This window comes from Cavia porcellus, unplaced genomic scaffold (assembly GCF_034190915.1).
Source record: "Cavia porcellus strain 051 isolate PalLab524CR breed Dunkin Hartley unplaced genomic scaffold, mCavPor4.1 scaffold_8, whole genome shotgun sequence".
Taxonomy (NCBI): Eukaryota; Metazoa; Chordata; class Mammalia; order Rodentia; family Caviidae; genus Cavia; species Cavia porcellus.
This window is the reverse complement of record NW_026947491.1, coordinates 71,502,648-71,518,918: the sequence shown is the minus strand read 5'-3', so window position 1 is coordinate 71,518,918 and position 16,271 is coordinate 71,502,648. Positions and strand designations below refer to the sequence as shown.

Here is a 16,271-nt window from a genome sequence, read left to right as displayed (position 1 = left end):
TAGCTTTTGATTCTCTTAGCAACAGTATTTTTAAGGGCGTGCTTTGCCAGTTTCTCTTATATACTTTTTAATGTTCCAAAGAACAGTTTGAACAATTCTGTGAATTTGAGATTCATATATAATGTATGGTTGTGATAGTACTTTTAACATTTATATTATTTCAAAAACCTTATATTTAAAAACAAAAATTATTTTTTCTAAAAACCTTTTATCATCATTGTCAATGAATTACTCCTAAGGTAGCAAGTAAGACTTTATTCTGGACCCTTTGTACCTTTATGGTCACCATACTGTGCTTTGCCTCTTTAAACCCTGATGTAGAGTTTGCTTTAGGAAATATCCTTTCACTGTCCTTTTCACTTCTTTTTTTCTGAGATTGCATAATAAACTATACATCGCTGTAATTCCACTTATATCCTTGTAATAATAATGAATTTGTCTTCAGTACTAGTGTTTTGAATTTTCTATTTCTAGTTCTTTACTGACTGAATAAACTGCCACCAATGCTTGCTTTTTTTTTTTATTGGTATGTACACATTTGTGTTAGTGAACGCATTCGTCATGGAGAGTTGGTACATATTATACCTATATGATATCTATCCCTTTTCTCTTTCCTCTCTCCAGCCCTAGATCCCTCTTCATACTGATCATAATTTAATTTAGCATTAATGTTTCATAATCACTATTCTATGAGAGTGATTTCAGGTTCCATTACTTTAATTATTACCTCAATGCAGCTAATTCACAAGTTGGTATTTTCATCCTCCATTGATTTGCAAAGCCCGAAGTCTGCATGTGTGTTATAGATAGCAAGACATACAAATTCTGCATATTCAGAAGTCATCCTCTTTCTCAATCTGCACCTTGAATCTGTGATATCTCTATGAATGGCTTCTCCTTGCCCCTTACTTGTTAGTCTCTCATTAAGTCTTGCGTATTTCTCTTAATTCTCTCTTAATATTCCATTCTGAGTATCTGCTATTGTTTAGTTGAGGTTCTACTCTTTTCATATTGCTTCTGGTGATCATTTTGAAATATGTGATCTTGTCATCTCTTTGCTTAAAAACTGAGTAGCATTTCCAAACATAATCTTGAAATTCTAAAATGTTTTCTTCCTACCTCTGTTGGCAAATTGAGCCACATTTATTGATGGCATGTAGGATATCCTTTTATAAGGAAATCTTGTTTCTTGTTATTTTTTAAAACAATATATTCTACATTTATTAAATAGAGATTTAATATTGATAAGAGCTTTATATTGATAAAAATCAGGATACTAAAAATGTGTAATTATTATTGTAAGAAAGAAAGTGCTTTAAAGGATATAACTGCGTGTATGTTTAAGTGTGTAAGATAGAATGACCATATTAATTAAGTTTTTGTTGGATCGTTGAGCAGAACTGTTTACAAAGTGGACATTCAAACAGTGAGACTTCACTGAAGTCTCACTGTTTGAATGTCCACTTTGTATGCTTTCATTTTGCAACTTGAACAACTATTTCTAAGAGTTGGTTTTTTTGAATAATCAGCTTCAACTCAGATATCATTTTATAAACTACTTTCTACTACAGTAGAATTAGATTTCTTGTTTTTTTGTTTTCATATTGCTGTAGTTCTCAAATCTCTTCTGAACTTTCTCATTTTAACCAGTACTCCAGGAAGAACACAGAGTTCTTTTTTTGAGCAATTTGTAAAAGTTATTTACATATTCATTTATCATCTCTTGTGTATGAGATACGTTCTGACACTTTAAGACTCAGCCATAAGATTAAAATTTAGGAAAGAATCATTTTAACATGAAAGGGAATTTTTTGTTTGTTTTTTTTTTTTCCCAGTCTTGCTAGGTAGTCTACGCTGGCCCTGAACTTGGTATGTCACCCAGGCTGGCCTTGAACTGGTAATCCTCCTGTCCCAGCCTCCTGGGTGCTGGGATTACAGACATGCGCTACCACATCCAGCACGAAAGGAAATTTTAATAATACAGTATATCCCTCCACTCGAAAGAAAAAGACACCACAGCCCAAAGTGATTTACTTGCCCAGATCCCCACAATTTGTGACAATGCCAGAACAAGAACCTAGAGCCAAGAGTTGTTCTTATCAGCCCTTCATGCAAATAGATGTTAAACAGACAAATAAGCAGAAATACTGTGTATAGTATGTTGTGGTAATAAATATTATGGGGAGAAATAGTAGAAGTTTTATAGTTTTAATACATAGTGGCCAGGCAAGGCCTTATTGTAAGACTGCCATTTAGGGAAAGATTTCATTTGCAAAATGGAGATACAGACAAAACTAACTGATCTATGCATTGCTCCTGTTAGAGTGGCAATTCATTTTATGTAATCAGCCAGTTTCACACTTTTTCCTAATTAAAACTACTCTTTTTGTGGAGTGTTTGTGTTTTATCTGTTACTTGTACTATTTATTTCTGCCATTCGTATTTTTGGTTGATGATGTATTTTCACTTACAGAAAATAGTTTCCTTTCCTGAAGGTGGCCAGGTGTTGAAGTGCAAGTTTTAAGGCTCTTTTATAGGGTTAGATGAAAAAATGTATGTGTAGCAAAATCTGCTAGAAACACTTTTTAATGACACACTCATCTTTATTTTTAAGGTATTTAAAAATATCTTTCTGGATTCTTAATGAACTTGATTTTTTAAAAGTACATTTTTAAAAAAGCATACTTTTCCCACAGAGATCTCTTGGGAATAAACTGAAGAGATAATAAATATCTATCAGTTACATTAGACCCACCTTTGGGGGGGGTGGGTAATGGGGTTCGAACTCATGACATCATGCTTTGCCAGGCAGGTACTTGTACCACTGAGCTAAATCCCAGCTTTTTTTTTTTTTTTGTGGGGCAGGGAGTGGAGGGTGTACCGGCTACCAGGAATCAAACCCCTGATCTCATGTTTACCAGGCAAGCCCTTGAGCCACTGAACTAAATCAAAAGCCAGAACCACTTTTTAAAAATTCAAAGAGGGGATAGCTATCAGCTCATAAGGACTGTATCATCATAATCAAGCCTTTCAAGAATAAATTGAATATATATCAATAAATACAACCTATCTCATAGAACATGTATGAAGTGTTTTTATTGTACTTATCAAGTAATACAAGTTTCTTTTAGGGAACTGTACTTAAAAAGTTCACATCCATAGCCATAATATACAAGGGGTGATCAAAATATATGTGAATGTTGAAGTTTAAAAATGTGTTGTAATGAAGGACAGATTGCCAATAATTTCCCTCGAAATACTCCCTCTTTGTTCAAATACATTTATCCATTATTCTTGCCACTTCCTGAAGCTATTCTGGAAGACCTGCTTTGTGTCTTTATGAGGTGTTATTTTAAAAATGTATGGTGAGTGATGCTGTGAGTGCTATCCAACAGAAAGACAGGCTTGTAAAAATGCTACAGTGTGCTCTCATCTGTATTCACTGGATCTGGCAGCATGAGACTTCTTACTGTTTTCCAAAGTCAAAATGACCATGAAAGGTAAATAACTATTTTTTTTGATTTAGGACATGGAGGCATGTAAACAGTCATAATATAGTGGAAAATATTGGCCACTGTGAGATGCCAAAACATGATATTCCAGTTAGCTGGACAACTTCTTGGATAAGGTGACATGATAGGCCTTAAAAGGGTGGGAAGAGTTTGTACATGTCTTTTCTTGCAGAGCAGGCATTGATTCACTGTTGTGAGTGAAAATGAGTTAAGACAGCAAAGCTAAAAAGCAGGGAATACAACTAGAGAACAGCAAAAAATCATGCTAACTTGACAATATGGATAAGAGAATAGTCAAAGTACATTTGAAAAAATATATTTTACAGTTAATTTTCCCCTGTGTCGGGCCTTGTTTTAGGTTTGATTCAGGTTATGAGTAAGACAGAATTACTTTACTATGGAGCTTACATTCTACTAGAGTTAGAAAATAAATGCAAATATAATAATTGTAGATATTGACATTATTGATAAAGTAATAGAAAATACTTTTTAAAAGATGCCCAGAAAAGCCTTTTCTGAGAAGAAACATCTGCTTTAAGTCTTGTGTGATGAAAAACAGATCAGCATGCCTACATCTGGGGCAGAGCATGCCTGCCAGGGAGAATAAGAACAAAGGCCCTGAGATACCTGGTCAAGGAATAGAAAGGGACTTTCTCTGCCTGGAATTTAGTGACCTTAGGAACTATTGTGGAGAACAGTGAGTACCTTAGAGAGAGGTTTTTATGAGGATAATAATTTATAAAATTAATAAAGTACCTATCTGACACAGTATTAATAAAAATTCCCTTATTTATTATAAAACTTTCTCAAAATGTTATCTCAGGACCTCTATTATAGTCTTAAGATTTATTGAAGATTATTGAAGATTCCAGATGAGCTTTAGTCTTTCTTTCTTTTTTTTTTTTTTTTTTGGTCTTTCTGAGACAAGGTCTTGCTATGCAGTTCAGGTTGGCCTTGAGCTCACTTTGTGACCCAGGAAGGTCTGGAGCTCACAACTGTCCTCCTGCCTCAGCGTCCTGAATGCTGGGGTTACAAATGTATGCCACCACTCCTGGCTTGAGCTTTTGTTCCTGCAGGTTGTATTGCAGATTAAAACTCTGGTTTTAAACTTTTTTTTATTAATTTATTTAATCTCATTTCCTTAAATGACATTCATTTCCACTTGAAAGCTTGCATTTCTCATTGGTAACAACTGTTACTTGCATGCTGTATATGGATGTTAGGGTTTTATTGTTGTTGTTTTTGAAGTAAAACATTCATTTTGTTTACTACCAGAAATCAAAGAATATAAAAATAATATTATGTAGAAAGTAGGAAGGTCAGTTTGCATTCTTGTTGAATAAGTGCTTTTCTTTAAGACAACTGTCATATTTGTTTTAATGTACACTTTCCATCTTCCATAGAATATTAAAAAGATATGTATTCAGAGGTCAAGATTTGATAACTCATAATTTTCACTGCTTTGTTGAGGATATTCATTTGTAGAAGTAGCTTTTAAAAACTTTGTATAGTGGTCAGTACAATACCTATCTGTCACTGTCTTGATTTGTGCTAAGGCGTATGTACTTTTACCACTATTGCTTTTGTATCTTCAAGTATACATGTCCACAAAGTGAAAAAGGAGAAAAACGATACCTTAGAATCATTTTGAATATAATTTTAACCTTAATTCCCTGAAAGGATATTGCCATCCCCCCAGAAATCCAGCAGATCACACTTTGGGAATGACTGCTGAAGAGATTATGATTGATAGTTAATTATAATTTTATTGCTTTAGTTTATATATATTTTTTCTTAATTGAATTCCCATAAAGAAAATAGTCACATGCACACTATTGTATGTATATGTAAGCAAGGACTGTTACAATTTAGTTTGTAGGTTTGATCCGTTTGATGGCTTTGAAATCAAGAAAGTTACGGGTTGATTTATAGAGAATGTTTATATTTTAAAAATCTGTAAAACAGGAATTTTTAAATTTGGAATAATGATTGTAAGTTTTTCCAGTCATGCTTTCTGTTTTGTTTTTAGGCTTGCATTGATGACAATGTTGATATGGTGAAGTTTCTGGTAGAAAATGGAGCAAATATTAATCAACCTGATAATGAAGGCTGGATACCACTACATGCAGCTGCTTCCTGTGGATATCTCGATATTGCAGAGTAAGCCAGTTCTGTGTTTTAGCTTTATCCTTTCACAAAGATTTCCCATTTTATAGAAATCATTATTACTGACTTACAAGTGAATCCATGTATTGCCTTAATTTATGAAAATTATGCTTCTTGAGAAAGAGAGTAAATAGTTATTAGGAGTCCAAATATTGAATTTTACAGTGCCGGGTCTTATCTTTGCACTATCTTCAGCCTTTGATATTTTATATTAATATCAGTAATTGTACACATTCTCCAGCACTAGTTTTTCTTTTGAATACAGATACAGTACTGTCAAAGACTTTAGAATTAATATTTAGCAGTCTAGTCTATCCTACAATGATGAATTTTTAGGAGAAATCAGTAGCAATTTTTTAGTTGAGTTACTCTGCTGCAGGAGAATATGATACATACTAGTTTCCTTAGTTTTTCTTAAGATTGTTTTCTTAAAATTTGTTTTTTAAAACATTTAGTAATAGTCATTATAGTCTCAACTACCATTGCTGTGTGTTTATTTTCCCAGAAAATCTTATTCTTCAAAACGTAACATGAAAGTATAGCTATCTTGAAATTTTTTTCATTAACTTTCTTTTTTTTTCTATATATACGACCCGTAAGTATTTTCGTTGTCTCTTTGTTCATACCAATGCTTATTATCTAATAAATATTGAACACTGGAGTTCTACTGCATGCTTTAGTGTCTGATTTTCCCTAGAGAGTACAGTTTGAGATCCCCAGTGAATACTGAAACAGAAAATAATATCGTGTTCTATATATGTGTATGTATGCACACTATGATTTTCCTGCATACATTTATAATTTATTTTATAAATTAGGCTCAATTAATAACAGTAGTTAATAAAATAGAAGAATTATATAAGGTATTGTAGTACAAGTTCTGTGGGCTCTCTTAAAGTATCAAGACTAATGTTAATATTTTTTAACCACAGCTGAATGCAGGTAACTGCAGCTTTGGAAGTGAAACTGCACATCATGGAACTATTATAAATCCCTCTTAGTAAGCCTTCACAATTTTTTCTTTACATTTTGTTTTCTTTCTCTGCCTACATTGAGATAGGATACGATACTTTCAAGGGGAAACAGTGTAGGGGGAAATGAAAAGGTCCTGGCCTGAAAGTCAGAAGAATGAGTAAGTTGAGTTTTGTTACTGACTCTGACACTTAATGTACTGCATCTTATAATAATTTGAGTCTTCATTTCTTTATATTTAAGCTGAGGAAGTCTTCGTCCTTGTAATACAACAGTGGCTACTCAAAATTATTCACATAGTCCTCAAGTTTTTCATCTCTGTACTTTCCATGATATGGGAACCATTAATCCTGATTTGCCAACTTTATTGGCTTAAGAAATGCCTGATATATTAATAAAGCATGTGTCTGAAGTGCATCATGGAGGTGTGACCACGGGTACGGTAAAAGGTCCCTGGCCTATTTCTCTGGCACTGACCCTTCCTAGTTATTCTGAATTGAGCAGCTTTGCCCTACCATGTGCTTCCGCTGTGATAATTCTGCCTTGGAGCCAGCATAAATATCCTAGGCCAGGAGACAGATTAAAACTCTCCTCCTTTAAGTTGTAAAGGTGAGATTTGTATTCCAGCAACTGGATCACTGACTAATGCACTTACTTAGTGGAAGTTTTTGATCACTTTTTATAGAAAAGTAATACATAATTATGCATTATCTTCAGCTATACTTAAAGAGCAGCTAATTAGGCTTATAGTCAAATAATGTGAATTATGACTGTTCCTTATACCACTGTTGGGCAGTGTGCCCTTGATAAATTGACTTGATTTTTTGAAACTTAATATTCTTCTCTATAAAATGAATATTTCCTAAGAGTCTTGAGGCTTAAATGCAGTGATCTATCAAATGTGGCGTAAAATAGTATATTTTTTACATAAGAAATACATTTAATTCACAAAAACCTCACAGAATAAAAAACAAAGGATGAAAAACAATATTGCATACAACAGGAATTCAGAAAAAAGCAAGATTGCTATCCCAATTTTAGGCAAAGTGGGTTATATACCATGCCTGATCAGAAGACAAAGAAGGTCATTACATAGTGGTTAAGGGAAGCATTCAACAGGAAAACCTAACATTTATAAATACATACACACCACATATCAGTGCACCCAACTTCATAAAACAAATACTGATGAACATGAAAGATCAGATAACACAATACAATTTTAATGGGGGATCTGTATTTATTAATTTTGACCATTATCTTTCTTAATCTCCGCTAGGAAAATAAAAACTCAAACTCTTTAGGTATTTTTTCTTTTACCTTTTTTTAAGATTGCTTTATGAAATCATACACTATTGATTGATTTTTGTGGTACTCAGGATCAAACTGAGGGCCTTATACATTCGAAGTATAAGCTTACACATTCTATGTATTCTACCACTTACACTCTTAACCTGAAAATCCTATCTTATATCACCCATATTTATCCTTGAGAAGAAATTTTTATTTCTTTAGGTCTCTTTGAGAAAGTGCTGTATGTGTTCATAAGAGACTCATAAGCTTATTGAGGATGAGAGACCTTTCAGTAAATTCTCAAGCAGCAAATGATATTTACTGGTTTTCTTTGTCTAAAATTAGGAGATTAAGTTCCCACAAACATGGGAAAGCCAAAAGTGGGAATGAAACAAGGTCCACTATAAATAGTATAGTGAGCCAGCTTTAACCCCAAAACTTTTAGTAGAATCTATTAAAATTCATAGGACAGTTGGGTAGGGTTGTAAATCAATGAAAGGGCCAAGTTCTATAAAACAATAATGTAAAGTTTTTTGAGACATTATGTATATAGAAGCCATCGGCATGGAGGCTTTGCCTGAGAGCACCTTATATTCCAATAAATGACTGATCAGTTGACCGCTATGAATATTACAGTGGAAATGCTTCTAGTGGCCCATTGGCCCCAGATGTGTAGGGCTTGGTTCTTAGCTCACCTCAAGTGGAAGTAAATGTGCTATTCAGATACACTTTTGATTGTTAGCCTGGATTCAGGTAGCAGTTTCAGGCTTATGCAGGATGTTTGTAAAACTGGGTACAGAATACTCAAATTTAAATAGCCCAAAGAAATAAGGAGGTTTGTTGTATCGGATAATACGTACTTTAGAGGAAGAGTGGTTAGATTGATTAAGTTGCTCGGTGATGGTTACAGGGCATGGAATCTTTCCATTTTTCCTCTGAATTTCCCAGACTTCGACTTTATTCTTAGCAGTGTCTCTTCTTGGCTGCAAGATGATTGACACAACTCCAAAATTGTATTTTTTCATGCAAGGGCAAAATTTAAAATAGGTCAAAGGTAGAAAATATCTTTTCCATATTCTTTGTATATCAAGAAGGGAAGCCTAGTAGTGACACTTCCTCTGAAGGGGCTTTCTCTCATCATCATTTCCTAGGTAGAAAGAGCAGATAATGGTCTGTCTGTCTGTCTGTCTGTCTGTGTTTCTCTTTCTGTCTGTCTGTCTTTATTTCTTTCAATTTATTTTTTGTCTTTTTGAGACAGGGTCTAGCTGTGCAGTTCAGGCTGGTCTTGAGCTCACTTTGTACCCCAGGCTGGTCGAACTTGCAGTGATCCTCCAGCCTCGGCCTCCTGAGTGCTGGGATTACAGGTATGCATGACCATGCCAGACTCATCTTTACCATACCAATAAATTTATGAGGATGGATAAGCAGTAATTATTATCAGTAATGTAACTTTGAATTTTTGAAGGAAAGATAGTGAAATTTGTTTCATAGGACTTATGCAAACAAAAGTGATGTATTTTGGCTAAAGTTGATTAGAGTTTTATCAGTGTAACAGTTTGAATTTATCGTTGTGAAATATATGAAATATTTCAGGTTTTTTGAGTCATAATAAAATTAGAAGTACCGTAAGTTTTCCTTTTTGATATTTATGCTGAGGTCCTTTTTAAGATTAATGACAGTGTTTTTGAGAAACAGGATGAGAAGTCTGAGTCAGTGAAGGATAGAAGGTTCAGAATGATCACATAGGAAAAGGCAAGAGATGTGTAATAAAATAGAAGTAATAGAATAATATTCTGCCATTAAGAATGAATTTAAATCATTCGTAGGAAAATGGTTGTACCCTGAGGTCATAATATTGAGTGAAACAAATCAGAAGCATTAGTGTAAATGTCATGAGCAACCCAAAGCAAAAATAAAGAGGAAAATAAAAGAAAACAGAGATATGGGTCTTTTGAAAATTGGAAGGGGACCAATAGATAGAAGAATGGAGGAAGAGGAATATAAAGAATTATGTGCATCAGATACATAGTAATAAAAATACTTATAGAAAAGAGATGAAGGGAAGAGGACTAGTGAGAGAGAACACAAGGGGAAAGGGGGCAGCAAGGAAAAGGTTGAAGGAGACATTGCAAACTGGATCAGATGGAAGGCAATAAGAAAAGTGAAAATTTCCTTAAGAGATAAAGAATCATTCTGTGCTAGGATACCATCATTCATTTATGGTACTAGGAGAGGACAAACTCACTCATATCTCTAAGCTAAGAATATTTTTACAGTGGTTCTTTTTCTCCTTCCTGAATGATGACTCCTCCCTGGAATGTACCTGTTAGAGGCAAGTTATTCCCTCAAGTGTTGTTTTCTGCTCCTGCCCTGAGGCTGGGTGGCCAGAGCCATAAGCTGGACTGTTTGCTTTATCAGGGAGAGGAGATAAAAGTAGTTCCTCCAGAGCACCTCCTCCTTCACAAGTTTGGGAACCAGGGCAAAGTGCATCTTACTCTGTAGCTGCTTGTCTTGCACTATGACCAGGGCAATGGGAACATTTAATTGAAGTCAGAGTAAAACTGTATACCTGAGAGAAATTCTTCTTGTCAGTTATAAGGTTAAGATTTGTTGTTGAATTGTTTCTTCATCATTACTGTCAACCCACAGGGTACAGCTGCTTCAACTGTATATAGTTTCTCAACACTTTATTTGTGCTGCTCTGGAAGTCTCCTGTAATTGCCTATTGATGATGTCATCTATTTTTTATTCTATGGATTTCTTTATCATCTATGCCCTTTCAGCAATTGATTCAGTAACGTTTTTGTGACAGCACTTGGAAAGTAAATTAGATAGTTGTCAAGGCCTTTGACCTGGTTGAGGTGCTCTTGGTCCTCAGCTGGCTATTGGTGCTGCCCTGGCAGAGTATATCCTGCCATAGGTGATGCTTAACCCTGAAACATCCAGGCAGCAGTCCCATTCCCAGATACCCTGACAATCCCTGCTTGTTGGGCACCCTGACTCTGCATATCTTCAAGGGAGATGACTGGAAGTCAGGGTGACTGCGGAGCTGCCCAGCTGACATGGTCTTGTCCCATTGTGCTATTATTTGATTATTCCAGATTTGATTACTTTGAGGATTTGAGCATGGTTAGGATATATTGAATTCTATTTTTTTTTACCTGTTGGAAATAGTTAACCAAAGAATTGCAGGTTTCTCTTTGATCCCTAGGCATTAGACAGTTTATATCTGTCTGTAGACTAACAGAAGAGAAGTAAATAGTGAATGACGGCGCGTTAAATTCTAGCTGAGTTATTCTTTACCTCGCACCAGAATAATTGCTATCAAGCCCTTCCAGCTTCTATAAAAGTTAGATGGTTATTGAAATCTAAAACAAAAATTTTTTTAAATAATGTCCTTTTCCAGAATGGATTGGATGACAGATACATATGAGATTAGTTTGGAGGAGTTTGAAGTTGTACTTAGCATGTGCATTGTTTTCAGAAATGCTGTTGTGAAGTTTTCATTCTTGAAACAACCATTATTTTAACCTTTTAAAAATCATATAGTTAATAAATACTTATTCCCCTACTTTGTATCAGTCAGATACTGAAATATACTGCATTAACATCATTTTGTTCCTTTAGTATGTTGAATTAGCAGGCTACAAGTTGAATAGTGTCACCTAAAGGTCATACATTGAAACCCTAACCCTCAGTATCTTTCAACATGACTGCATTTTGATATGACACATATAACATATATGATCAATATTTCAATATTGTAGTGTCTTTAAGGAGATGGTTAAATTAAAATGAGGCTGTTTGGATGGTCTGTAATCCAGTCTGACTATTATCCTTGTAAGAAGAGATTTAGCCAGGAAAACACCAATGCTCTTTGCAGTGAGAGGATGGGATGAACCAGGAAACAGCCTAGGAGAGAGGCTCTGAAGAACCCAAACCTATTAAGTAATTAATTTTAGTCTTCTATATTACAGAATTGTGAGAAGATGAATTCCTATTGTTTAATCCACCCAGTCTATGATATTTTGTTATGGTAGCTCTAGTAAATTAGTATAGGCAGTATAAAATTGTTGGTTCTAAAAAAAGTGGCGACTTGCTAGGAGGCTGGATGGAGAGTCTCTGCAGAGAAATCAGATCAGATGCTAGAATATGACAACATGGAGAGGGACAGACAATTGGATAATGATTCTTATTAACCAAGGTGGTAACTGAAGGGAAAAATAAAACTAGGAAGAGGAAGGAAAAGCACAGGTGGAGAGCGGAAACCCTACATGCTCACTGAGACCTGTTCCACGCTGTACTGGCGTGCCCGGAGAATCCAAAGTCGCGCTGAGACCACAGCTGCCGATAACAGGAGTTGGCGAATCCCAGGCCCTTAACAGAAGGACGTGGTGCATTGAGCAGTGGATCCAAGGGGAAGGGCTATATTGGCTCTCAATGAGTGCTGGAAATTGGTACCTGGGGTCCCGTGAAGCAGCCAGAGCCACCCAGCTGTGCTGGAGGAGACTGTGAGAGGACCATACACCTGGGCTCTGAAGTGGGGCACTGTGCAGTTTTCTGACAAATCCATGCTGTGCTGGGAGCACAGTGAAGACACGCGGTGCAGTGTGCAGTGGACCCAAGAGGAAGAACTGCATTGATTCCTGGGGAGTTCTAGGGATTGGGTCCCGCAGCTGCTGTCGCTGGCTGGAGGACATCTTAGAATTGGGCAGAGCCCGGCACAGCGATGACCTCAGATAGTTGCCCATGGTGCAGAGAGGACTGGTGGAGGACATCTTGGAGCCCATCACTGTGGTGATGTTAATCAGGTGCACCTGATACAGAGAGAACTGGCCAGGTCTGCTGGGACGGAGCTACACCACTGGTTGGGACTCAACAAGCAGGTACAAAATTGTCACAACTCTGTGATGTCTACAAGGTACAGCCTAACTTGTGGATTGACTGGCTCAGAGGCTTGAAGCTAGCCTGCACCGTCCCTGCATCCCTGCATGTACCTCAGATAACAGCAAATTGGGGAGGGCAGCAAAACCCCAGTCAGTACACTTCGGAAAGACCCTAAGCAATATGGAGAGGGCCAGAGACCCCCAGGGCACACCAGTCTGAAAGAAACCAGAAACATGACAAGAGATAGAAATAAAAAAGATCTCCAGCTGCCGAGCCTGGGAAAATAAGCCCAGGAGAAGTAAACACAGAAGAGCACCAGTGCAATAACCATCTAATACTAGACACAGCATCAGCAGACATAAAGAAATACCTTCATGACCTCATAGACGAATTTAAAACTGTACTTCTGATGAAAGCGAGACAAAATATAAAAAGATTAATTAAAAAAATGATAAACCCCTCCCAAGAGAACACAGATGGAAGAATGGAGGGAATCAGAAAAAAAAGAGAAACCTTTGATGAAGAATTTAAACATAACCTAGAATACATGAAACAGATCCAAAGAGATTACCAGGAAACTAAAAACTCCATTGAAAACTGGCAAAATGCCTTGACAAAAACTAAAGTTAGCCTTTTGAAACTTGAAGAGAGATTTATGATACATGATCGCCAAAGAAAAGATCTCTTAAAAATAACAAGGAACCAGAAAGAAACAATTCAAAGCCTGGAAGATGACAAAAGGATACATAACTTAAGAATAAAGCAAGGGAGTGAAGAAGCAGGAGTAACCAAAAATGAACTACAAAGAATATTCACATAGATAATAAAGGAAAACTTCCCAAGCATAGGAAAAAGAAATGATATTCAGATAAATGAGGCATACAGAACTCCAGCCACCTACAACCAAAACAGATCTACACCCAGACATACAATAAGATTCTAGAAATCCACCAAAAGAATAGAATACTAAAATCAGCCAGGGAAAAGAAGCAGATTACCTACAACAGAAAAATTATCAAAATAACAACAGACTTAACAACACAAAAACTCTCAAATTGAGAAGAGCCTGGGAGGAAAATAGTCCAAGCCCTGAAAGAAAATAATCTGCAACCAATACTGATGTACCCAGGAAAACTCTCTCTCAAAATTAATGGAGAAATAAGATGTTTCCAAGACAAAGAGGAACTGTGGGAGTCCATGGCCACCAACCCAACCCTAAAAAAAATACTAAAGGATATTCCAGACAGAGAAAGGAAAAAATATCAAGATTCCAGCAACAGTGGCAGAGAGGCCTCAATGAATGGGGCAGACAGTGGAATGAAGGAGTAAAGTGGACAAATTTTAGCAGTAAAATAGAATAGCAGACATGAGACAGAGACGGTAAGCTATAATCTTTAATATAGATAGCCTTGATACACTAAAGTAAAAAAAAAAAAAAAACAGGCAGAGTAGATTAGGAGGCAGGCTACATCTAGATGCTCTGAAGAGTAAATCCTCTTTCAACCCGAAAGAGGATTAATAAACTGAAAGTCAAAGATGAGAAAGCAAAGCTATATGTGACAGGAAATCAGAGAGAAATAGGGACAACTCATCCAGCACCTACAGATAGATTGGAAAGCTATGACACTTTTGGTCAGTGTAGAACTACACAGCTGGAAGGAAGGAAAACCATATGACTTTAGTAAGTAAAGGAGTACAGCTCAAGATCAAGCTCAGAGGTAAAAATGTTCAGCAACACTCAGATAGACAACAGGTGGCCCCCAAATCTAAAATCTAAGGGACTAGTGGGACACAAAACATACAAAGCATCCTGAGAAGGGGAAAGATGAAAAATAGCCTAAAAAAGGAACGCAGAGGTCATTGTTAATAGTGTATCAGGATTTAAAAGTTACAGTAGTCTTATCATTCTGTTTAGTTTGATTTCATTTCGTTCTGGTCTGTCCACTCATATCAGATTTGAGGGCACAGACATCTAACCCAAAAATGACAGGTTACACCATGGTAACTATCCTTAATTTCCTTAAACTAAACTCTGTATTACTTACATTGTCTTAGTATGACTGATCTTATTTGAATCTGCTTTGTTAGACTTCGGTTTTGCCTTGGCTGATTTTATTTGAATTTGGTATGCTTGATACTATCAAGTCTAAAAGTAAAGGCAACTACTCTGAAGATGACAAGAGGTAAAAGATACCCATACCAGTTTTGATTATTAACCGCTTTCAAGTCCTACAATGTCTTCAAAGTGTGTTTTTATAAAAATAGCTATGTAGTGGAGGACTGTGGATATCTCAGCAAGCAGGCGAGCATCACCAGTTCCAGAGGCCCTGCGGCCTGCAGTGAGTGCCTAGTGCACACCGCCCCAAGCCCAGACTGTTCCGGACCCTCCAGGCTTCCAGGTGCAGTGAAGTGGCTAAGTGGGTCTGAGGCATCTACACCCGCCTCCCCATTCCAGCTGTATTCGGAGAACTGTGGAGTTTCCAGCAAGCAGTTGGGCGCACACTATCCCCAGAGCCCAGCCTATTTGGGACTCCTGCACCTTCTGGGTGCAGAGGAAGGGCTGGGCGGATCTGGGGCCCCTGCATCTGCCTCCCCGTGTGTCTGGAGGACCGTGGATATCTCAGCAAGCAGGCAAGTATCACCAGTTCCAGAGGCCCCGCGGCCTATGGTAAGTGCCCAGTGCACTCTGCCCCAAGCTCAGACTGTTCGGGACCCTCCAGGCTTCCTGATGCAGTGAAGTGGCTAAAGTGGGTCTGAGGCATCTACATCCGCCTCCCCGTTCTGGGTGCACTTGGAGAACTGTGGAGCTTCCAGCAAGCAGGCGGGTGCACAGTGTCCCTAGAGCCCAGCTTATCTGGAACTACGGAGTTCTAAACAGGCAGAAGAGGGCCATTGGTTCTAGAGGCCCAGCAGCTTGGGGGAACTGGGTGTGAGAGTCCCAGGAGCTGCGAACATAGAAGTGGATTTCCAACAGACCCTGAGGAAGCTTTCAAATAACACTTGAAACACAGAAATATAGGAAAATGACAAAACGAAAGACCAAATTACAACCTCAAACCTCCAGCCCATCTCAAGAAACCCTACGAGCAATGTATATAGAAGAAAATATATGCCATTCACCTCAAATATCGGACATAATAACTACTGAAATTAACAAGCAACTCCAGGAAGCTTTAAAGGAATTCAAATTCGAAATAATCTCCCAGGTAAAAGAAGAAATGATAAAAGAAATGAAAGAGATTCTGAATATATCTAAAGAAAACACAGTTAAAAAATTGGAGGAACTAAACAAAAAGATACAATGCCTAGATGAGCAATATAAGAAACAAACAATACATAAAGCAGATGCACAGAGATATACAGGAAATAAAAAACTCCACTAAAAGCTGTAAAGCAGGTAATTAAACAATAGAAAGATAAAGATGCAACAGCAGAGAGATA

At 36.9% G+C, this 16,271-nt stretch overlaps 1 protein-coding gene across 5 annotated transcripts in view; it reads left to right on the top strand.

Annotated features, from left to right (window-relative positions):
* Nucleotides 1-16,271, top strand: part of Ppp1r12a (protein phosphatase 1 regulatory subunit 12A) — a 144,310-nt gene that overhangs the window by 36,525 nt on the left and 91,514 nt on the right. For all 5 annotated transcript variants that reach the window (XM_063255196.1, XM_003475941.5, XM_023567697.2 and 2 more), the window contains exon 2: nucleotides 5,542-5,672. In XM_063255196.1, the coding sequence (XP_063111266.1) occupies nucleotides 5,542-5,672 (131 nt within the window). The remainder of the gene's footprint in view (nucleotides 1-5,541; nucleotides 5,673-16,271) is intronic.